This window comes from Daldinia childiae, assembly GCF_008694065.1.
Source record: "Daldinia childiae strain JS-1345 chromosome Unknown Scaffold2, whole genome shotgun sequence".
NCBI classification, from domain to species: domain Eukaryota; kingdom Fungi; phylum Ascomycota; class Sordariomycetes; order Xylariales; family Hypoxylaceae; genus Daldinia; species Daldinia childiae.
Window position 1 is genome coordinate 7,026,738 of NW_022984643.1, and position 17,203 is coordinate 7,043,940.

Genomic DNA, 17,203 nt, shown 5'->3' on the forward strand with positions numbered 1-17,203 from the left:
TGCGAACCCTTTTCATTAAGATTCTAGACCCCGTTGCTTAATGCCAGGCCGTGTTTTCATTATCCTAACTAGTTCACTGTGAACCATATCGAAGCAGTTTATCTCCTGGCTTTGTTTCCGTAGCTCCCGCACACGTTCTGTAAACCGTTCATCTTCTAGCACGCGTTCAACGCCCCCTCTAACCTGCTCAACTGATGGTTTCGCGCAACCAAGGTCGATTCCGATCCCGGACCAGGCTACTCGTCGCGAGTTTTCCGTTTTATCCATTCCTTCGCCCGCGACTACCATGGGGACCCCGTTCGCAATACCATGGTTCACAGCGCCGAATCCCGCGTTATGTATCCATACGTTAGCGTGGGCTAGTGCCGCATCGTACGAAAGGTAGTTAGCAATACGAGCGTTAACCGGAATCTCAATATCGACACCGTAGCTAGATAGGTTGGCATCCTTCCACCCGAGAATGGCAACAACCAGCACGTCCGACCGGTTAGCGAAGGCACGCAGTGTAGGTACGATCAAATCGTAGGGGTTTATCTCTACGGTACCTTGCGCGACGACGATAACCTTCTTTTTTGCGGCGCGACGCGGATCTGAGGGTAGAAGGGTAGAAAGGGCGGTATTAAATGTGAGTTCAGACCACCAAGGGAAGTTAGGGGTTTTATTATTACGAGCAGGAGCAGGAGAAGGAGAGGATGGCTGTTCTCCGGATTTGCAACTCGGTGGCGGGCCTTGTACTAGCCCTGCAAACTTGAAGCCAGGAGGCCAATCGCTGCGTGGATATTCAAACCCAGGAACGCCAAGCTGTAGGATAGTATCATGGCACAGATAATTTGCGCCTGAGAGGAATATTTCATCGACGCAGCGATCAGCACCCGCCTCGCGCATCTTAGTGACTAAGAGTGCGGCTAGGTAGCTGGTTTTGCGCTCCCAACTTCTTTCCCAAAGATTTGCGTTACGCACGCGGCCGTCTGGTGACGAGTCAAAGGGGAAGGGATACCCAGCAGGCGGTAAGTCGACACTACGGATCGCAGGTATAGTCACCGATACGCACAATGATCCCAACAGAATTTCTTCCAATTTCAAATCATGGGGAAGTGATGCGCCATAGAACAGCGGTAAAGTACCATAGAAGAACGCCTCGGCTAATAAGATAATCTTGCGCTCCGGATCACGAGTCTGCAATACTCTCAAGGCGTCTACGAAGCAGGACCATTGCGTAGGAAGAGGGTCAAGACACTGCTTGCGCAGATCAACCAGCACGCGGTCAGCCCAGTGCAGTGCTGCGTATTCAGGAAAAGGTGGGTTTTCATAATACGCCTTATCGTCGAGGTCGGCATCTTCTCGTAAAGGCAAAAAAACGGCGCCGGTCGCTTCTATACCTCGACGGTGCGCGGTCGGTCCTAAGAAGAAGGTCTCCCAGCCTAATGCATGAAGGGCTGTAGCTATGCGGATTAGGGGAGAGAGGTGTCCCGTTAAGGAGTGACAGACGATTAGCACAAAGGGGCGGTGTGTTTCGGCTTGAATCGGCTTCAGGTCGGTCATTGCGAGTTTATGTGTTTATGTGTTTTCGCTTGGGTTCGGCTTCGAAATAACTAGAACTAATATGACCTAAGTTTTACACTAATCAAGTAACTCAGATGCTAAAATATTAAAGATTAATACCTAAGGTAAGACTATTAGGCAAGCACCTTCCCATAAAGTACTTTCTTTAGGGTGTGTTGCTGTGCCTTAACCTTGGGTACCTTATTGTGCTGCCTAGAACTTTACCTAGGACCTAGGTACATAAGTGCCCGGATGAATTCCATTACATGTGACTAGGGAGCTGACTAAGCCCCCTTTCCCCCTTTTACTTGAACACGGTGGATAAGAGGTTGCTATACCTTAGGTACCTAAGTTACCTATATAAAGGCATTACCTAGGTAGGTATTTTCTTAGTATCTTTTTAATGGATTGGAACTATCCAATAAAGAACCTATTAAAGAAGTAGTATACCTGTATATAATGCATTGTTTTAGAGGCACTTAGAGGCTGTCTTAATTTTAAAATCTATTAGAAGCGCCAGAAATGTTTTATGCTAACTTGGTATTTCAAACTTTTAATAACGTTGCTACGATTTCTTTCTAAAGTAGACCCGGGGAGGCGATCAACAAACTTGCGTGAACTACTCATGGTCTGTGGTGATCATCTTATTCATAATAGTCGTATACACTCGATAAATTCTACCCGAGGATCAAAATTCACGAAAGTATCTAAGTGTTTACGTACCTAAAATAACAATGTGCTTTTTATAGGTCTCTTTACATTAAATGCATTGTCCTTAACAATTAACTATTGTTCATATTTAAAACGTAGTCTTCCTTATAGCTATCTTTGTATGCTATAATACCTTTCTCTCTTTCAGTAAATTTTACAATGAACTCGAGTCAAACATACGCCCGTATATACTAACAAGATATACTTATATGATACAAAATAGTCACGGTATCCGTTTATAGCTTCATGTTCTCCGACACTTGGGAATATGACCAGAGAGGGCAGGAATTAAAAATAGTTTCTTGTTCTTGACAACCCCCTCAGCAGCAATTTCTATTTCTATTGTCAAACTTAGGTCTCCGGTTGAAGACTGAAATTTAAGAAACTATAGAGCATGGCGCAATATGAAGGAGCTGAGCTCGAAGTCGACGAAATCATTGCACTATATTTCGATCTGGACGGAGCTTCCTGCCCGTCGGACTTAGATTTCAGTCATGATTCATCTCAAGATTCTAGTAAGTTTGATACAGACGTAGCAGGCTCTACGACTACCGATGATAATGGAGATAGTGGGTATATATCAGAATCATGGCAAAATATGGAACGTATAAACTTTTCCGGCGGCAGTGGTTGCTATGTGTGGCCTGAAAGTTCGTAGATGATGATGGGCTCAGGAGGGCCATCGGTTTGGGAGGTTTATGGGACTCTTGGAATCAGATGGGATAGTTGGTTCAATTTTCAGGGGAATACTAGGTCTGTTGAGAAGGAATACCGCTTTCCTAGCGAATATGCTGGGATTGACTGGCCACAACTGATTCGAGAAGCTTACCAGGTATCATATTAGAATAGTGATGTGTTCCATCGTATATTGGTAATTGTGTAGTGGTTTACTGATCTTACTCTACTATCTAATAGATATCTATAAGCACTATGTCTTAGGTAATCAGTAGATATAAAATAGAAGTGAGCTTTACAAGCGGGACGCCTCTACATCATAATAGGTACATGTGATGTAATTAAATATCTTGGTGGCAATATAATTGTCTTTCAGCAGGATGAAAGTTACCTGTTCTCAGAATCTGATAATGTCACATTACCCCTAATTCTAAAGACCATCTGTCATAATAAAGTCATGTATAAACTAACGAGAAGCAGTCACGACGAATAGCTACCTAGGTAGGGGGCTAAAAATTTAGATTAAGCCACACTTCTAGATGGTCGTGGTATCATCAAATCTCGGGGTAATAGCGACATGTTTGCTGACAGATTACCCTGAGAGTTTGCTTTCTGACAGTCCGGGTGAGGGTAATGGTCACCGACCTTGGCAACAAAACACCGAAATATCTCACTCCATCTGCAGGTCTTTGGCTTGCAGCTTTGCATCCACTCTACCACTTTCACCCCCAACTCGAACCAAGTGAAACATGGTCGACTATCTATTATCTAAAACATGTCTTCGCCCCGGCGCCACTGAATCAGCAAAAGCAATGATAACCACCTACCTAAGGTTCATGTGACAATATTATAATAGGTACTCATCGATTGATTGATTTTCTTCGTTCATTTCCGCCAGTTCAAAGTAGAGAACTACCTTAGCTTTCAGCTCGAAAAAACTAAAGGTATTATAATAGTTGCTGCATTGTCATTCTTACGTAAAATACCTACCGTAATGTGAGGCTGGGCTACAAGGTAATAATGATTGCCTATTACAATTACTAATAAATACTGCTAGATAATACATTAGGTTAGTATTTTAAGAGTGTCTTACAATACGTGGTAGGCTGGTTTCTTCCCGTAACTGGCGTCCTTTGTTGTGCTAACGTAAGACTTCGCATACCACCAAATAAGATATATCCGCATCATACATCTCGTGCTAAAGGTGTGAAGAATTGTCGAATGCGTACGACGTGAGCTGACAGCTGAGTCAGGCACATGATAAGCTCTTGAGCACACCGGGTGAACCCCATCGGTAGGTTGTTAGAGTTCCTTGCGGAACAACGAACGAATTTGTTTCCATGCTGTTTAGTTCCACCTCGTGACAATCGGAGTATCATAGAGACGTGTAAGGCTATAAGTACTGAGGCATATATCCCTCAGATAGTCAGCATCGTATGAAGTGCAAAATCAATATCCATAAATTCATCCCAAGAACAATGGCAACCATCACAGGTATCAGTGGTAACCAATATATACCAGGAGCAAAGGAATACGATGAAGTAAAGTATCAGTACGCGACATCAACTTATGGCAAGGAACGCGACCTCAACCCAGGATTAATTGTCCAACCTAAGACGAAGGAGGATATTGTACTAACCCTCAAGTATGCTAAGAGAAGAAAATCGCGGTAGCCATCAAGACAGGCGGCCACCAATATAGTGGAGCTTCGTCTACGAGCGCTCCAAATATTCAGCTGGACCTAGAGCATTCATTTAGGGGTCCAGAGGATCGAGCTATCTTCGAGAAAGATGGAAAGGCATATGCTCGTACCAGCGTTAGCTGGAGCCTTGGGGAATTCAATGCTTGGGTTACGGAACATAAGCTGTTTGTACCTCATGGGCAATGCACTGAGGTTCATGTCGGCGGACACGCACAAACTGGAGGTAATATCCCCCTTGTTGAAAGTCCATATAGAAGTTGCAGTTTTTAAAAGCATCAGTTACTAATAGGAAATAGGTTACGGTCAACTGGGACGTAGTTTCGGGTTATTCGGGGACCACATACTATCTCTCGAGATCGTAGACACTGACGGAAACTTCAAGGAAATCACCAAATCTACTGACCCAGATCTCTTTTGGGCTTTCTTAGGTGGCAGTCCCGGTAACCTTGGAGTCTTGACTCATTTCACTATCCAGATGCACCGCGACCAAGACTATAACGGCTCTAAGGGTATGAAGGCAATGTACCTCTACGACACCCAAACCTTGAAGCGTCTAGTTGACATCCTTGTTGAGATGTCTGACAATGAAAACTTTCCTCGCAACTACGACTTTTGTATCAGCGTGCTTAGCTCGGCATTTCCTCTACTCGATCTATGCCCAGGAATTGACGAGTGGATGGCACGGAAGCACCCAGAGTACTACGGCAAAAATGGACTGATTGCGTGGCCGCGTACCATTGTCGTGTTTGCGCAGTGGGTGCCGTTCGAGAGTGGTGACGTGTGCGATAATTCATGGTTTGATCGTATTAAGGAGGGCTCCGACTGGATTCTTGGTAACAGCAATGTTCAGGAGAAGCCCATGTCGCAGCTCACTGGTGACTGGATTTTCCGTAACGTGCGCGAGTTTGAACACCCATACGTCAAGCGTACTTACAGTACTCGTTCGCACACGCTTGCTAAAGACGGTTGGGCCGACTGGGTTGTCAACCGTATCGATTCTATCATTCGACCCGAACACAACCGGTGCTGGTTGTCGGCACAGCTACAGTGTTTCGGTGGGAAGAACTCCATGTTCACGCGGAATGCAGGAAACGGTACGGCGTACAGCTGGCGAGACACGAGTATCTTGTGCACAATGGACTGCTTCCACAGCGATGAAACTAAAACGCGAGCTGAAGACTGGCAAAAGGTGAACGATGAGGAGGCCATCGGCCCCAACGGTATCTTTTCAAAAGAGGACCGCCGTGTGCTCTGGGGCTCGTACGGAGAATGGGATTTGGATGCTGTGTGGAACTGTTACTATGAAGATAGGGTAAAGTATGACAAACTTCGTGAGATTAGAAAGAGAGTTGATCCTTATGGGATCTTCACGCCAAATCCCTTTTCCGTCAAGCGAGCAGAATAATTTCTTTCTTTAGTCTTAGGATTGAGCAGCTGATTGGAGGTAACGAGATTTCTAAGTCTATAAGGATGGTGGGTAATATAGCTGTGGCGCGTTCCGTACTACATAGGTAGATACCATGATCTACTATCACACTCCCTATTCATACCTACCTCTATGTTTGACAACTCTTAGTTATATAAGTTTCGAACTCCGAGGTGGGCTGGTATCATTTTTTATTTCATGTATACTAACTTCATATAGTTAAAGCATTAATATAATAGTTAAATTAAAAACAACTTCAGGTATCTAGTACGCCTTTGTATGCTGCCCTGAAATACTCTATACTGTAACTCTGCCATACGTCTAGCTATATAAGTCTAACACCCTTCTAATTCTAGTTTATTCGTCTAAGCCCACCCGATTCTAAATAGTTTATATCCACTCATCTCCACGTCCAACGCCACGGCGCTTTTCAACACCCTCCATGTTCAGAATTGCGAGATGTCGATTGTCTGAGGTTTGGGAGTATGATCCATTGAAGGCGGCTTCGACAGAGTCAACCACAGTTTCGAAGCGGCCATTCGGGCGTATAGTCATGAGTAGCCAGAACACACCCTTAGGTGCGAGCAGACGGGTCGCACAGTCTCGAAGCCACACAGCGTGCTCAGGTGCGTATACCACGTCGGTCGCTACGAGCACGTCTGCTGATAAGTCGAGCGGTGCTTCCAAGATAGGGGCGGACCAATTGAGGAAGCATGTCTCTACGCTTACCCGGCTGAGCTTGACATTAGACTGTAGATTCTCAAGAACAGCCGGATGATAGTCTGTTGCTATCAAGGTGGCATCAGATACACCGAAGTGAGGTAGCGCTTTAGCAAGAACAAGACTGACTAGTCCCGTCCCGGCACCAAGCTCGATGATACGCGGAGACGAGCCGAGGGTTTCTTGATTAAGTCCGAGCCGGTCTGGTGACGAACATAACAGGTCAGAGAAAACAATGGATGCACCCCAGCTCTGTAGGCCAACATCGGTGTGATCTGTGGAGGTTTGTGGTGCATCATTGAGTTGCACGTCTATCGAGACCTTTTCACGGATACCAGACTCCTTCAACCCAGGAGAACCCTGATTGGAGAATAACGATAGTTCGAAAGAAAATTCTCGTGTAATTCCGGAATCCTCTTCGTCATCTCCGTCCGCGAGTTTGGTGAACGAGGCAAGGATAAAGGAAGCTTTATCAACCGCCTGCTCGCGCTCGTCTTCATTACTCAGGGGTAGCTCTTCCGCGCTGGCGATTAAAGTAGTCAACCAGCGAATAGCGAAGTTACGCTCGAAGGTGTCTGCACGTAACTCGTCAAGATCATATTCCGAATCTATATCATCCTCGGAGACGTAGCCGGAGTCGATCGGTTGGACTAGTAAATCATCATGAGCCTTCCCATGTTCGAGCTGCGACTTAACTGCCCGTGGTAACGAGACGGGCAGTACAACTCATAAAGGTTATCTAGAGCCGAGAATATTCGGTCCCTATTGAGTGCAGTCAACGAACGTAAAGGTGGCAGGCTGCTCGTAGGAGACAGCAGATGACCCGCTGGGTTCATTGGAGTCCTCGGTCAGACTCGCGGTCCGTCTCCGGGGTGGATGTCCTAACGAATGAAAAAAGGGAAAAACATGAACATAAGATAACGAGCGACTGGTGAGGGTTTTATGAATTAAAAAAAAAGTGAGATGGATTATTACGTCGGGGCCTAGAACGGGCCCAACGGAGTGGATCTTGAATAAGACCCACTTGCCACACAACTTTTGTTACTATCGTGAAAAGTCTCGGCGATAGCGGTGAATGCGACGAATCCCCTGACTCGCCATTTCCCATGTGCTTCTTCCGTTGGCTACAATTGTTTTTACTTATCTTTACTTAGACAGAGCAAGATATTATAACAGGTAGGTAGGTTTATATATTTGATATTTTATCAATACTTTTTATAGATTAACTAACAACTTCATTAAATTAGGTATACAAGGTACATTCAAATCCATACGTTTCTAAATGCTTTAATCTAGGTATTACCGGTCTTCACGATGGCTGCATCCCAGCATATTCATAGTTATATCGCTCGATACGTCGAGTAAAGACGCATATTTTAGAAAATGAATTACTGCTTAGGTATCTGTCATAGTATGGTAGAATACTTATTGACCCCTATCTCTTCATGTAAGACTGTTCAAAGGTGTTTTATTTCCTATACTCCCATGTGCTATCCGTATCCGATCATTTCCTTTTCAATCAACTTGCAATACTGGGCTCTCTACAGGAATGAAACCTTTCTCTCACACTATTTAACCACCCATCACAGTTATGGTATGGACGTAGCGAAGCTTGCCTTTCTCGACTCGGAACTCGTGGCTGTCTGGAACAGTCGCAAAGTCGATGAAGATGTCAACAGCACCAAGAGTCTCGTCAATGACATAACGACGGTTGCTCAGATTGACTCCTGCAAATTAAGCGTTAGTGATCTATCAAATTCCCTCGTTGTTCTAAATAGATATGACTTACCATTGGGAACACCGACATCACACCTATCGTCGGCGGATCCAGAGCCAGTGTAAGCACCACCCTCAAGACGTGCGCAAGGGTGTCCCCAAGGGACTTGTACGGACTTGTCGTTGAAGAGGTCGGCGTAGGCATCGGCTGCGGCCTGGATCACCTCGCGGCTGTCGCGCTGGTCCTCCGGGATTGGGTCCCACTTCTCCTGGGATGCCCAGTAGAGGGTACCGGTAGCGTTGAAAAGCCAATCGCCCTGATCAGTAACGAGAGAGCTGATATTGGCGATCTTTCCGTCGGCGAAGCGCAGTTGCGTGCCTATGACGTACGGGTGCGCCTTGTCTGTGACAACGATCTCGGTGTAAGTTGCGCATTGGGTGGTGTCGTGGAGACTACGGTTGAAGTCAATATTGAGCGCGTGAGACAGTATTCCAGTCTTGATATCAGCCGTCTTAAATGCTTCCAAGTAGACCACTGTGTCGGCCAGAGGAGCTACCGTGTCGGGAGTTCCCGCAGTCTGTGCTGCAAGGAGACTATCAGTAGCAGCAATGAGGTCTTCGCGGGTGCATTGTGCTACGGCCTGAGCTGCAAGGAGCCCTAGAGCGACGAGAGTGAGTCTCAACATCTTCAATATTGCCTATGGGAACTGGTACCAAGTAGAAGAGGAAGGGAAACTTGAGATAACTGCCATTCTTACATCTGGGGCGAGTCGGGGTAGCTCCTCCTAAATATGAATTATTACATGATGTCAAAACCGGCAAAGAAGATGATACTGTCGTACTCGAAGAGAATAGCCATATGAATTTTGTGTGGGGTTGTTTCGGCAATTCCACAGAGCTGGAAGATCATCATCCGCCCATCAAGTCTAGAAACCAGACGATTAGCACCTAGTAGAAGTCGTTGCCACTTTCGTCACCTCGATTAAGACTCAACTTAAATTTAACGAACCCTATTACTTAATATGTTCCAAGAAGTGCCTGTAGTTTTATGTTCTTCTAACTATGGGGAAAGGATGTATGGAGATAGGCAATGGTAAACGATATACCCGAGAGCCGGGAAAGATCCATCTTCATAATTATTCTATCTTTACCTCAAATGACTTGAGGCGATTAATCTATTCTTAAATAGTATTATAAAGAAAGCTCATATCCTTTTGTACTTCATATCCGTAAATGAAGATTAGGGCAACTTAGGTTTCTTAGACTGTTTTCTAGATATTCGTCACAAGAGTATGTCGTTATCTTCTTCCCTTCCCTTAACTCCTTGAAATGTCTTTGGTTAAAGATTGTTAGAGATTCCTTCTGGGTTAAATTTGTGAAATTTATTTATTTGAAAATTCAAGTGTTGTGCTTGAAAGGACAATGAAAAGGGAGTGGTAAAGGTACCCGGGGGAGAAAACGAATTGGTTTCTATTTCGATGGCTAAAAAAAGGCTACAATTCTATTTTATAATTACCTATATTTGAATATATTTCACATTTGCTAGATTTTAAGTGATGCTATTCAAATTGCATCCGTATAGTATCTAGAAAGCTGATCGTCATTAGCGCACGGAACTCCAGGCGTAAATAGGCCCTATGCCCGCTACGCTGGTCCAAACGCCTCTTCTAGAATACAACGCGTGTCCCACTACTAACAAAATTTTTTTTTTTTTTTTTTTTTTTACAATATAGACCACGAAGAAATGGAAAACCAAAAGCCAGAAGTGTACAGGCTGCAGCTGTGCGACCGAGGACTGCATCAGAGAAAGTTAAGCTTACGAATACGAAGGGTATTATGACAAGAAATGAATCATTGAGTAAGAAGCGCAAGGCGGGTATGTCATTCGAAGAGGAACTCGCAGCTCTCAATCGTAACCTAGACGCCATCGTTGGTTCTGATATTTTCGAAGACGAGATGATGCTTAGTTACGACATTGTGCGTAATTGGATCGGAAAGTTACTCGAGGTCAATATAATGAACAAGATCGAATTTTCTCAAGTTATTGAGTGCAGTACAAATACCCTGAATTAGGTACTTTTCTGAGATAAACCGAGCCCAAAAAATGGCCAGAATAGTTTCGCATATCACAACACTTAGACATGGCTAAAGCAACGCCAAACAGCGAAGTCAGCGAAGTCAGCGATGCCGAATACGAACAAGAAGTAAACGCAAAAGGCCAATTCTACGAGTTCAAGCATATGCAAGTAGCGTCCCAAGGTGTCATCAATGGCGGCTCTATTCTCGGACATTAAGCACATCTGCTTGGACGATGAGGAGATAGACTCATGCGACGAGATTCGACGGAAGATCAATGCGCATCTGGGAAACCCCGAGAGTAACACAGTCATAATTATGTCGTGATCTGTATGCACAGCTCAATGCGCCCACGGTTAAGTGCATCCAGTCCAAACAACTTAACGACTTCCGTCGTGGCTACGGTGCTAAAACAGGAACTAAGAGCACTGTATTCTATACCGCATATGAGGTATATTTCGAAAAGCTACGTCTTGCACAGGGTAAGCCTAATACGAAGCAGGGCCTGGATATGGAGGATATCTTGGTATGGAGAGGAGGGTTCGATCGTGAGACTGATAATAGGACCGTGTAAGAGTCGTCCGTCTAGAGGACTTTGCAGATTTATACAGGAGGTACTTACTAGATTCTAGGTTCGTTGGATTAGCAAGCTCGAGTCCCTACGTTTACTCTGATCGTTATGGGCGCATTATTTCGACGCCCGTGTACCTATAATGCGACTTGAGAAGGAGTCCTAAATCATGCCAGGTAAAATCCCGATCGCAAGATCATATCTTTCATTCTTCTAAGTCCACCCTTTCTAATATCTAATATAACTAATGCATTAATGTTAAGGACATATCTTGGAGTAGAACCGTCTGCAGTCACTACACCCGTCCTCTTCCATATATTACGTATGAAATAAGAAAGAAAAAGGCTCTATATCTTCTCATTTCTAGGTCGCCTTGGGACTTATCATTGTCAAGATCCTATGGTAATACTGGAGTCCCACTCCAGTAAGAGCAGCCGCAATGACCACTCCGATATAGGCTGATGGATTGTAGTAGCTATGGTTCCTTGATAACGCATTCTTTGACTCTTCCCCTTGACAATAGGATGGTGGGCGTAAGGTCAATTTTCAAGTTTTTGGTATCAGACTTCTCTTCCAGCCAATCCAGGACAGGGGCACGGGAGACGACTGGCCCATATATGCGGTTTGTGCTGTATACTCCGAAGCTAGTGTAAGGGATGATGTATTTAGTCATGATCTTATCCATTGGGCTGAGCCACGCGTAAGCTCGAGCACGACGCATGGACATGTCATGAACTATTGGCTCATCCTTTTTCCGCTCCTCCTGGTAGTCGGCGAATACCGCTTCTAAGGCTTTCGTATCCGGTGACCGAGTAGTCTCGAGTAAGCGTCGGAGCTTATTCACGAGGACAACTACATCGGCCAAACCGCTATTATATCCTAATCCGGCGTGAGGCTCTAGTTTCCGAATAGCATCACTTGCGAGGACGATACGATTCCAATACCATTTGTCTACACGACCCTCCTCCAGGTTGATCATACCAAAGTTTCCATCCTGTAGGCCGAAAACGTCGCGCACTCTCATGCCGGGAGCGGTGTACAGATGTCCCCATCTCTGTATGGCCTCCTCCTTATCCTTTTCGGTATATTTGATGCGTTCTGACGTAGGTTTATCAAGCGCTTCATACACGCCGAACCATGCTAGAGAGTTACCAGTGAGAAGCTGAGTTGATACACGTCCTGACGCGCATTCGTGATTGACATTATTTGGTAATGTCGGAGGAATAGGTATACTTCCAAAGACCATCCTGTATGTGGTGACGTAGGGACTCTTAGGGGTTTCCGATATGCTCGGAGCTGCCCTACCCTCCTCCATCGCCTGCATGCATTGGCGAACTCTACTGTGAACGCCGTCTAAACCTATCACAATGGAGCCCCTTTCCACGGTACCATCGGTACACTCGACGACCACTCCATCATCTGACACGTTTACTTTGAAGACGTGCTTCTTGACCTTGATTCGTGCTTTCGCACTGTCAGGCAGGCTTTGATATAAGGCTTCAATGAAGAGCGGGCGATGAGTAACCTTTAATCCGTACCCGTGGCTAGATCACGATAACTATAAGCTTGGTTCCATACTCATTACCTTGGTTTTGGATTGACGTACTTTTTTTGATCAACTCTCCGGGGTTCCACGATGTGAATATGGACCCGTCGTCGGCAGACATGGTGACTCCATTGTCGATAGGGTTAAGAACAGGCTCCAATTTATCTTGTAGATCTAATTGGTCAAAAATGCGAAATGTCGGCGGCCACAAGCTTAGGAGAGAGCCAAGTTCGGGTGTTAAATTCTCATGTCGTTCAAGTATAACAAAGTCGATATCCGTTTTGGATAATATATGTGCTGCAGTAAGACCCACGAGTCCGGCTCCGACAATTACGATACGAAACGGTTTCTCTACAGTAGCATCTTTTAACTCGGTTATAGTCTCTCTCTCCGGATATAACACAACGGCTTGCGGTTGATTCGAGATGATCCTAGCAGGTCTACGGAGGTGCAGAGGGAACACATTAAAAAAACCCAAAATTTGTCATTATACACACCCCCACGGTATAACCAGAAAAAGCGAAGCGAAGAGATGAGAGAACGGAAGGAAAGAAAGCGAGAAAAAGAAACGGGAGAGAGGAAAAGGGAGAGAGAAGGGGAAAGGAGGGAGAGAAGGGGGGGGGAAAAAGAGAAAGGGGGGGGAGAGGAGAGGATAGGGAGGGAGGGAGGGGGAAAAAGAAAAGGGAGGAGGGAGAAAAGGAAGAAAGCAGGGGAAGAAAGGAAAAGAAGACGAGAAGAGAAACGGGGGGAAGGGGGCGGGGAGGAAGGAGGGACGGAAGAGGGAGGAAGGAGGGGGGGGAGGGGGGAGGAAGGGGGAGAAGAAGGGAGGGAGGAAAAGGAGGGAGGGAGGGAGGGAAGAGAAAGAAGAAAGGGGAGGGGAAAGGAAAGGGAAAAGGAAGAAGGAGGGGAAGAAAGGAAAAGAAGAGAAGAAGAGAAACGGGGGGGAGGGGAGGGGAAAGGAAAAAAGGAGGAAAAAAAGGAAGAAAAGAAGGAAGAAACGGAGAAAGGAAGAAAGGGGAAAACGGGAGAGGAGGGGGAGGAGGGGAGGAGGGAGGGGGGGGGGGGAGGAGGGGAGGAGGGGAGGGAGGGAGGGAGGGGAGGGAGGGGAGGGAGGGAGGGGGGGGAGGGAGGGGAGGGAGGGGAGGGATTTTATTTATTTTATTTATTGATTTATTTTATTTATTTTATTTATTTTATTACGTAATTTTAATCACGTGTTATTTAAATATTTATTTATAATAAATGTTTATAAAAAAGTTTTTTTATTATTAAATTTTATGCAATTAAAAACTTATTATTTAATATATATCATGGCTATAAACTTACCCTATTCATTTAAAGGTTTATATGTAATAAACAATATAGTTTTAATCGGTTTTATTTTGATTTACCCCCTTTACCCTTGGGGTCAGTCCAATAATTTTAGCGTTTTTTTAATGTGTTCCCTCTGCACCTCCGTACAGGTCTTATTCGAAACGTTCTAGAAGTAGACTCTTTTCCAAAAGCTTGCCTATTAAATATTTTTAACGCGTCGAAGGTGACAAGATCCCTGTCGAACGCACGTATCTCACTTTAGCCGGTGGTCAAGTGGATATGGTGCAAAAGTGGTGAAGGCCAAGTTAGTAAACAGCCTAACATATTACATACCTAGCTTTTATAGTCACTTTATATACTATAAGTTTTGATATATACCTACGTAACTAGCCGCTTATTCCTATCGCTAAAGATAAGTAACTCGGGTAATCCGGGATTCGATTATGAGACCAGGGATTATTTACCTATCACGCAAGTTTGCATAGAACTATCCTATCAAATCCTCCTTATTCCGACCAAAATCATTCCGGTGGTACTATTAAGATGGTGTGACGAGTTCAACTTCTCGTGTTACTGCGATTCCTTGCTTCGGTCTTTGCCCATTGGCAACAATATAATGGTCCTTAGCCTCCCTTAACTGTAGTTTAGCTAACCCCTGAAAACCTCCACGCACGCTATCCGCTTCGTATCCCTTGGCACGAAGCACGCTAGTCGCCACGCGGGAGCTGTCGCCATCATAACAGAGGATCAGAATACGCCTACCCTGTAATAACGACACTACCTCGCTACACGGTGCTCGAAAATACTCATCTATTTTCAGCCACAGCGCTTCGAGTACCGCGGGATTCGAAAATGGACTTGTAGTCAATGAATCCACGAACGGTAAGTTGACGGAACCGGGTAGGTTGAACTCTCCGAAATCCACGGGTTGACGGATATCAATAATAACCGCATTATCTTTGAGATTAATGGCTTCACTCAGCCCATTTTGATTTGCTGCCTCGTTCAGAATACCGGACAGCACCTCCTCTTTAGTTGCTACTCTTCTCATTTCGAAAAATAGGGGAAGAACGGTTGTGGCATCTTTCTCCCATGCCTCATCATAGCGGTAAAGATCGACTTTGGTTAGTGCCTGGTCTTCGGGTTAGTGCTACTATTATTTCTCGTCGTGTAAACCCGTACCTCGTTCTTAATGGAAGGGAAATATTCCGAGCCCAACTTATCAAAGTACTCGTTGATGTATTGATAGGGTAGATCACAGCAAAGGAACACACAATGGATTTCCCCATCCTCGCCTGCGTACTTCGATAGCGTTCCTGTGGCCTTTTGCTTTTCAATGAACTGGAATAACCCTTTTAGATTGAAACCTGAAGAAGGGCCGCATACGATGCCTTGGCGGCACATTTCCAGCGACAAGGAAAAGGAGTCGTGTGAGCCAACTTCCTCGATATGATCTACTGCTGATTTCCAAGGGAACTCGACTGGCGCAAGAAGAGCAAACGAACGAGGACCTGGGACTCTATCACCAGGCGCGGTGCATACTCTACTAGTTGTTAGTAGGTCCGTTGCCAAACGAATTAGATCGGAGGTGTGCAAACCCTAAACGAAAGACGGAAGACTTCGACTCCTTAAAGAACATCCCCAATCCCGTCATAGTACCTGGAATATATCAGATAATGGTAACCATTGCGGCATTTTTAGCATAACCTACCGGAAGTACCCATACCAGCGCAGATCAAATTGATCTCTGGGAGTTGTTTGAGGATTTGGGGTCCCGTCCATCTAACATGTGCTTTCCAGTTCTGTTATCGGTCAGTCTTCGCTAATTACAGAGAAGTATAGGTTATTTTACATCATCATTTTCATATTGATTCGGGTTGATGATCGACTCATTATCTTCGGCCATCCTCTCAGCTGCCCTGATCCCTCCACGCCCATCGGTGGGCTCTGGTTGGGATGGGCCTCCAAAGAGAGTACTAGTTCGAGATTAACTAAAGATCACATTATGAGAACTAGGGGTCAACGTACATATCGAGGCCAAAAAATTGCATCAGCCGTAACTTGGCTACGCTGGTCTTGTTGCTCAAAAATGCACGAATATCAGAAACGTCGTGGAAAATTCGAGAGACGAGGGACATCGATATTACAGTCGAGCCCGAACTGTACTCGATGATGGTCTTGGTCTTCCCTGGCACCACGCTCTTCTCTAGAAGGTTTAATGCTAACACAACGTTAATATTGAAACATGTACCTAACGTAACGTTATATCGGTAACTCACCTGGCATGGCCTTTACATTGTTGGCCGGATGCATCGTCATCATTTTGGCGTATATCCTCACGCCATCACGCCGATAGGGGTTAAGTTGGTCTGGAATCTCCACGAGAGGTAGTGGAGGAGCTGAATCCGGATCGAAATAATCCTGGACTGAGTTCGCGCCCTTGTAGACGTTGAGAAAGTTGTTATTCGACATGGTCGATTATCTTAGTTCCTTTCCTATGAAGGTTCATGGGCCATACTGAAAAGCCTAGAGGTGCAACTGATACGAGGGGTAAGATATATATACGGTAGGTAAGTACGCTCGCTACCTAGGCCCTTTATTACGGGGGTTTTAGATATGTCGAACTGATGATTCAGGCACAGTTCTGATATTACATAGTTGCATCCACATCTCTAGGAGCGTCACAATCTGTATCCAGGTTAATTACCTAACGGGATCTTGTTTGAGCAGATATTTCTCCCTGGGTGCATGACGCGGACGCGGCAGTCTAGACTATTTCCTTCCTCGGTTGCCAACAAGGTCTCTTTAACAGGATTCTTGGCTCATGATGGATCGGCATGTCGCGAACATGGCTGACATTAACAGGAAGAGGTTTCATAAATTATTAACATCCAATCTTCTCCGGCACGAGCAAATAAACTTCAAAGATCCATACTTGGTGTCCGCATTCCTGGGTAGTCGTTACATAGGTTACAATATAGCGCCGATCCTTGTACGAGGCACTTTGAGGTCGTTTCCAACCAATCAGACCGTTTAACATGACCCTGGCCATGTCTGTGTGTGCATGGCACGGTGGTAAACCTTACTTTAGGTAGTATCAGGGAAGAATTATATATCCCATAACCTGGGCTAAATGTAGCTAAACTTACACGTGAAGCTTTTCATGATGTGTTTAAATTTTTAGAGTCCGCATTTGTAAGCTTA

General features: G+C 45.1%; 6 protein-coding genes across 6 annotated transcripts; 1 reads left to right on the forward strand and 5 right to left on the reverse strand.

Moving 5' to 3' along the window:
• Nucleotides 1-15: 15 nt before the first annotated feature.
• On the reverse strand, nucleotides 16-1,542 carry GL218_02716 (4'-demethylrebeccamycin synthase; the record flags this gene model as incomplete). The annotated part of the gene is made up of 1 exon (XM_033579250.1): nucleotides 16-1,542. The coding sequence occupies one exon, from the start codon at nucleotides 1,540-1,542 to the stop codon at nucleotides 16-18; it is 1,527 nt and encodes a 508-aa protein (XP_033438607.1).
• A 2,864-nt stretch (nucleotides 1,543-4,406) lies between these two features.
• On the forward strand, nucleotides 4,407-6,035 carry GL218_02717 (putative fad binding domain-containing protein; the record flags this gene model as incomplete). The annotated part of the gene is made up of 3 exons (XM_033579251.1): nucleotides 4,407-4,573; nucleotides 4,687-4,853; nucleotides 4,927-6,035. The coding sequence occupies 3 exons, from the start codon at nucleotides 4,407-4,409 to the stop codon at nucleotides 6,033-6,035; spliced, it is 1,443 nt and encodes a 480-aa protein (XP_033438608.1).
• A 411-nt stretch (nucleotides 6,036-6,446) lies between these two features.
• GL218_02718 (Protein-lysine N-methyltransferase EFM2) lies at nucleotides 6,447-7,612 on the reverse strand (the record flags this gene model as incomplete). Its single annotated transcript, XM_033579252.1, has 2 exons — nucleotides 6,447-7,471; nucleotides 7,561-7,612. 2 exons carry the CDS (start codon nucleotides 7,610-7,612, stop codon nucleotides 6,447-6,449), a joined length of 1,077 nt encoding a protein of 358 aa, XP_033438471.1.
• A 736-nt stretch (nucleotides 7,613-8,348) lies between these two features.
• GL218_02719 (uncharacterized protein) lies at nucleotides 8,349-9,178 on the reverse strand (the record flags this gene model as incomplete). The annotated part of the gene is made up of 2 exons (XM_033579253.1): nucleotides 8,349-8,503; nucleotides 8,566-9,178. The coding sequence occupies 2 exons, from the start codon at nucleotides 9,176-9,178 to the stop codon at nucleotides 8,349-8,351; spliced, it is 768 nt and encodes a 255-aa protein (XP_033438472.1).
• A 2,436-nt stretch (nucleotides 9,179-11,614) lies between these two features.
• Nucleotides 11,615-12,806, reverse strand: GL218_02720 (putative monooxygenase; the record flags this gene model as incomplete). The annotated part of the gene is made up of 2 exons (XM_033579254.1): nucleotides 11,615-12,683; nucleotides 12,742-12,806. 2 exons carry the CDS (start codon nucleotides 12,804-12,806, stop codon nucleotides 11,615-11,617), a joined length of 1,134 nt encoding a protein of 377 aa, XP_033439501.1.
• Nucleotides 12,807-14,537: 1,731 nt separating this feature from the next.
• Nucleotides 14,538-16,471, reverse strand: GL218_02721 (Cysteine synthase B; the record flags this gene model as incomplete). Its single annotated transcript, XM_033579255.1, has 7 exons — nucleotides 14,538-15,131; nucleotides 15,182-15,542; nucleotides 15,598-15,658; nucleotides 15,711-15,801; nucleotides 15,852-15,975; nucleotides 16,028-16,220; nucleotides 16,279-16,471. The coding sequence occupies 7 exons, from the start codon at nucleotides 16,469-16,471 to the stop codon at nucleotides 14,538-14,540; spliced, it is 1,617 nt and encodes a 538-aa protein (XP_033439500.1).
• Between the last annotated feature and the right edge of the window lie 732 nt (nucleotides 16,472-17,203).